This window comes from Doryrhamphus excisus, linkage group LG3 (genome assembly GCF_037039965.1).
Source record: "Doryrhamphus excisus strain RoL-2023G ecotype Guam linkage group LG3, RoL_Dexc_Guam_v1.1, whole genome shotgun sequence".
Lineage (NCBI taxonomy): Eukaryota > Metazoa > Chordata > Actinopteri > Syngnathiformes > Syngnathidae > Doryrhamphus > Doryrhamphus excisus.
Window position 1 is genome coordinate 8456679 of NC_136359.1, and position 6287 is coordinate 8462965.

Consider the following 6287-nt stretch of genomic DNA (forward strand, 5'->3'; position numbering starts at 1 on the left):
ACCAGAAATGAAGAGTTTTCTATGCCGCTTATCCTCACGAGGTTAACACGAGCCTATCCCAACAGTCTTCGGGCAAGAGGCGGGGTACATCCTGGATTGGTGGACAGCCAATCACAGGGCACATATAGACAAACAACCAACCATTCACACTCACGTTCATACTTGGAAATGGACAAACTGGACAATTTGGAGTTGCCAATTAACCTAGAATATTTTTGGAATGTGGAGTACCCAGTGAATCAAATCCAGGTCTTCTGATCTCCAAGTGTGTGGCCTACGTGCAACCCCTTAAACACTGTGCGACAAAAATGTGAGGCTATTCGACAACCCAAGTGCACGGCATCATTTATTATGCATAAATATATATAAAACAATACAAACACGTTTTCAAGTCACATAATTGAACAGAGTTACACTAGAAAAAAAATATACATGACATAAGAGAATAGGAAATGCATCATTAGATCAGCCTCTTTTGGGTTATCACACAGTCCAATGCAGAACGCAATCCTGTCAGCCAATCAAATCAGCCCCCAAAAAGTGTTGCATTCACTTTCCAGCTTCATTTTAAGACCATCATAATACAGACGCGCCAGTCCCATCCAAAAGACACTGCAGGGGCTTCCAGCACATGAAGTGCAAAAATATTCAAGCAGCCCCGCAAAAAAAAAAAAACGCATGTTCCTATGACAGTTCTGGATCCTAAAAGAACCACTGTGGTCCAGACGAGCTCCCCTTGGCTCCATCCACAGGCTTCATTGGTCGCTTCTTTCGAACATTTGACTGAAACCTGAACCATCAGCATCTGTGACTCCAGCCATAGGAGGTGTGAAATGACCAAAATAAAAGCACCCTGTTCTGCATGCGTGTGACCATCCAAGCAGCCGATATCAGGAATTGTGAAATGAACCCTGAATTTCTTTTTTAGTGCACCACTACAATAACAAAAAATCCCAGTAATTATTAAAAATGGCTGAGAGTTTGGAGGCTGCATAGCTCAGGGTCATGTCGTCTCAGCCGTGCAGGAACTAAGCATGAACGACGGGAGCATTTCTGGACATTTCCGGGAAGAATTACCTTGAGCAACAACAATAAAAATGAATATACTGCTTAAATATAACTTTGGTCATAATTTAACGATTGTCTTAAAGTCCAAACCCAACTTGTGACAAGCATAATATGGAACCCCTCATCACTCATCTTTCTCGTGGTTGGCATTCCCGTTCATGACGCCGTTGGAGTGGTGGGCCCAGGTCTGAGCCTGCAGGACCTTGGGCAGCCTCTTGCCTTTGGTGTAGGCATGGTACCAGAAGTTGAGGAAGAGGAAGAGGAAAATGAGGCCGTACAGCCCGATGATGTAGATGAAGACGGGGAACTGGTAGGGGCAATCCCGCATGAAGAAATACTGGGAGATGTGGGTGGTCACCATCACAAACTGGATCTTGAAGGGCGGGGACAGAACTACATTTCAGGTTGATTCCATGCAAACACTTCTAGTTCTAAAAAGGGACAAATCCATTGATAGGTTGGGCCTGTTTTGGGCTTTAGTGTGTAGTTAAGTGAAGTTAAGAAAAGCAGATTGTGAAAAAAACCTAATAACTACATTTAGGATAGCCCTTTGTGTCCCATCTATTCCCCTGTGTCCTATTTTTATTTTATTTTTTGACAAAGCTACATAGCTCCCTCAAACAAACACTGATGGACGACATTATGGGGTGATGAGGTCAGACTCTACTGGAACGCTCATCTTTAGACAAGATGACCTTACGTAGATCCTTAAATTCATCTAAAACAGTTTTGGTAGGTGTGGCTGTTTTGGCTAGCAAACAGGTTAAATCAGGTAAATGCTGAAGGGACCAAGGAGGTTGGGGTTCTATTTAATGACATAAACGTTTGGTTAAAGCAACTATTAATTTTCCATTGCATTTTCTATGTTTATCTTGTCAGGCATTTGCCCCTTGGATGGGGGGGTGGAGGGTGCCCATTACCACCACCCAACCATGCCACACTGTTTGAAAACGTAAAACAAAAGAAGTAGACATGACATACCAGCTGAATGGTGGTGAGGTACTTCTTCCACCATAGGTACTTCTGGTACTTGGGGCCCATGGCAGTCAGGCCGTAGTAGGAGTACATGATGACATGGACGACAGAGTTGAGCAGGGCGTGAAATGTCCCCAGACCACCTGACCATCAAATGAAAGGATGGTTAAATGCTGCATCGATGTAAACAAGTACAAGGAGGCCGATTGTTGTACCTGGGGCAAAGCGCACCCCAAACCACCAGGTGAAAGGCATGATGGAGTGATGGTACACGTGTAGAAATGTCACCTGGTTGTTTTTCTTCCTTAATACAAAGAAAATCTAAAAAAAAAAAACAATTTTAATTGCAGCCGACTGAACACAATGCCACAATCGTTGTCTTACTGTGTCCAACATCTCTATGAACTTGGAGAAGTAGTAAAGCCAGCACGTTGACGCCATCTACAGGACACAAAGGCACAATGCATGACAAATGCAACAATACTTAAAAAGCTACAAAACAAAACTATGGAAAATTAGTAAACACTGAAGACTTAAATATATATATAGTTTAAAAAACTGAAAGTTCATTAATAAAATCTACTTCACACCGGCACAGTCAACGACATCCAATACAAGAGCCGTCTGCCTTTACAAAGACAAGTTCTGATTGACAAATGTAACATTTGTCCTTGAGGTGGAGGCTTTTTAGCCTCTCATAGAAACTCTACACTCCTGCAAACTATAAAGGACACCGTTTTACTGATACTCATACGTTTACATAATCACACAAACATCGGTTTGGGGCGACCTGTTGGCCTCGCTCAAAAATAATTGAACTATGTGTCAATGTAGTCGTTACAATGCCGTACAGTGGGTCATGGTATGCTACTGAACACACCTCGGAGGAGTGAGTCACTGTGGGCACCACCCCCATAGGCAGCTCTGTCTTGTTGGGCTTTTCATGTTTGTTTACTACTATATTCATATCAATTGTTTGATATACAGCCATAAATGAACAACGAACATTACTTATTTTTGCAGTACTAAAACAATAAGATTCATTAATTCAAGTGAAACTCAGGTACAATATGTGCAATACTACATTTGTTTGTAGTATATACACATTTGTCTACTGAAATTCCACATTTTGTTACTGCATAGGTTGTTTTTGAGGTACATATATTTACATTTATTTTGAACAGCACCTGCCACTTTTATATTGTTATTCCTTGTTTTATTTTTATCCTTTTCCTTATTTTTACTTTCTACAAAATGCACCGTGGAGTTGCACTCAAATTTTGTTGTATGCAATACAATGACAATAAAGGCGATTCTGATTCTAAAGACTGTTTCTAAGGAACTATTGAATTTTCAGCCGCAGATAGTGATACATGAAGTCCAATCCAAACCCTGTGTTCCAACCCAAAAGAGTACGCTGCTACAGTCTGTCGCCATCGAGGATTTCTAGAAAGTCATCAGACGGCGATGATGTCTTCTGGTTCACGCAGGAGACAAAAGGCAAAAGTAAATATCCCGTGAAGTCAGGGCTTAAAATCAAATGTACAGGAGCCCTTGGGCTTTGGTGAGGGCGACACTTCAAGTCCGGCGGTCGTTTGACCGTCAACACCGGGACAAGGCGATGTTTACAGAGGAAACCAAAAAGCTGAAATGTGATCCAAAACAGACGATGCCGACTGTTTCCAAAAGGTCACAGAAGATAAGAGTCCATAGCTTGCTTTATTTGTAAAGATTTGAGGCCTTATTATGAATACCATTTCAATAAATTAAATTCTCTTGATTTATTTTGTCCAGCATTAAGTTGTTGACTGTTCAGTCATATCCATGTACTGTGGAACTGCTGTTTTATATTCAATTTCAGTGAAAGTCTAAAGGAACATGCCACTAGACGCCAACAAAAATCACTAAGATTTATCAGAAAACGATGCAAGTGTATTGGCGGCCATATTGTGAGGCAAGTATCTCCACAGCTCTTGAATTGTATGTCATTAGATTGTGCAGGTGTACCTAATGAATTGTACTAGTGTGTATTTACCCTCATCGCTTGTGGAGATTCCGAATAGTCGACCAGGTCGCAGTGAAAGGAGTATCCTGTTCCCCACCCCGACATGACAAACTAGAAAGACACATTCCAGTTAGTGACACATCAGTGCAATACAAGCAAACAAATCAGTCATCATGACATGAAACATCTGACGGGGCGCATGTTGAGGCCGTCTTGTACGAGGCGGCGCTGTATCACTCAGCACACCCACCTCATAGCACATGTAGAGCGACAGCACCACCACGCTGAAGTTATAAACCACCAGAACTCCCTTGAGGTCAAAGGCTTTGCGGTTTTCCATGATGCGAGGTCCCAACGACGTGACAAAGTAAATGTACGCTATGATGATGAGCGTCTGGGGGACGGGGGACGACATGAGCAGCCAGTTGCCAGTCCGAGAGTCTGGAACAAGAGCAGTGGTGAAACAAATAGGGACTTTAAATTTTTTTTTTTTTTAATACCAACCTGCATTTTGGATGAAGCCGTCATACATGAGTGCCGCTGAGGACTTTATATCATTTAATTCCATCATCAGACAGGATTCTGACAAGTTCACCTTAGGAGGCAAAACAGGAACTTCATTTGACCAATTCAAATAGTGCAAGTGGACATTACAGGTTCAAGTGGAATAAAAGCCAACCCAAGTCATGAAAAGTATACAAAACTAAAAAGAATGCTGGATTGTGAGGTTGCAAAATAGCCAGCCATTCAGGCCACACAAAGCCAAGAGTGTACAAGCAGTACAATGAGTGACAGTCTCACAACCAACAATGTTTTAACATGGTTTAACAAGCAATGCTTACAAAAATGAGCTCAATTGTGAATTATAAGCGGGGGGAAAAGGGGGAAATAAGCCCTATATCTGAGAAAACTATGCCCGTTTCCACGGTAACAAAGCGCACGCGCATGACCACTATTATCGATGGCTCATTACCAATATGTACATTTTACTGAAAAAAGTGAAACGCGTGTTCCAGAAGCAAGAAAACTACCGCAAAGTAATTTTAATACTAATTTTAAGAAAATAAATCAGTAACAAACCAAATGCTATCAAATATAACTTTTAGCCTTCAATGGAACTGGAAATTATTCAACCTTGTATGCTCGCTCCTTCGCAAAGCCAATTTACTGACAAAAGAGCAAATTAATTGCTTTGTCAGCAACACGGTTTCGATAACCATTTGGTAGACGGGAGAACTGTGCCCCAGTCAGAAGAAAACTAGATCAACTGGTTCTATGGAAACAAGTAGGTGCATTTAAGGAAGAAAAAAAATCACTGCTGTGCCATTAGAGCGGAAGTACGACGGGAAACGCCACAAAAATAAAAAGCTCGTGTAGTACCGTAATTTGAAGGATGTGAAATGAGTCGGTGGTTAGCAAAGCACCAGACAACATTAGCATTAGCAGTGGCTAAAGAGGCTTTTTGATGAGTGCACTTTTTTTCTTACATTTAACGTCACGAATTGTTAAAATATGTAATTATATAGAAAACAACTTTAACACCAAAGGTGGTGCTCTGGTCGGGTGACGAGCAACAGGTGACCTAAGTGATTAAAACAAGTCTAGCAGCTTCCTCACACTTCTAACAACAAGATGCATTCGACAAATTCCACCGCTCATGTTTTAAATTCACACTTCAAAGCTAAAAGTTTTCACTTTACCTGTAATTCTGCCGTTTCCACTCGAAGCCCACCGCTTTGGCGGTTGAAATGTGGCTTAAATGTTCTTTTTTTTTTCTTTTTAATGGCGGCCTCGCAGGTATCCTTCCTACTCCGTTTATGCGTTAATGAAGCGCGCGCCTCTCGGTATTTATGGTGGTGGGGGGAAAGGGCGGAGTCTTCGGCTCATACGCGACCGCTGATTGGCCTACTTCTGGTCCCCTTTGATGTGCAGTCATTCTTGAGCAATGCCTCACATGAAGATGTCACATTGTATCATAATGCCAATCATAATGACATCAGTAGTACAATATGTACATTAGTACAACATGTAATACATGTACGTTTCCAAAACGTTTCTTTTTTTTTACACAATTTAGTCAAACTAATGATACACAAACTATATATTTTTACAACTTTACACAACACATAAAATGACACTGGTGTGCTGCTTTCACAACTTTTATGATATACCGACAACTTCATTTCAGTGATAAAAGATTAGAAAGACGAGTGAAACCTCACTTTGGCCAGCTCTGACA

The 6287-nt window shown here is 41.3% G+C and overlaps 1 protein-coding gene across 1 annotated transcript; it reads right to left on the reverse strand.

The window, feature by feature from the left end:
- Positions 1-333: 333 nt before the first annotated feature.
- Positions 334-5802, reverse strand: elovl7a (ELOVL fatty acid elongase 7a). Its single transcript, XM_058071407.2, has 8 exons — positions 5749-5802; positions 4553-4643; positions 4299-4489; positions 4079-4159; positions 2428-2484; positions 2259-2364; positions 2050-2186; positions 334-1441 (listed from the first exon to the last, which is right to left on the reverse strand). Exons 2-8 carry the CDS (start codon positions 4617-4619, stop codon positions 1193-1195), a joined length of 888 nt encoding a protein of 295 aa, XP_057927390.1. The 5' UTR covers positions 4620-4643; positions 5749-5802; the 3' UTR covers positions 334-1192.
- Positions 5803-6287: the final 485 nt, after the last annotated feature.

Excerpts from the sequence above, each read along its gene's own strand:
- elovl7a (XM_058071407.2), bottom strand. The coding sequence starts at position 4,619 with ATGATGGAATTAAATGATATAAAGTCCTCAGCGGCACTCATGTATGAC. Across the intron at positions 4,490-4,552 it reads CGGCTTCATCCAAAATGCAG|ACTCTCGGACTGGCAACTGG; the intron begins GTTGGTATTAAA and ends CTCTTGTTCCAG. Across the intron at positions 4,160-4,298 it reads CGCTCTACATGTGCTATGAG|TTTGTCATGTCGGGGTGGGG; the intron begins GTGGGTGTGCTG and ends GTGTCTTTCTAG.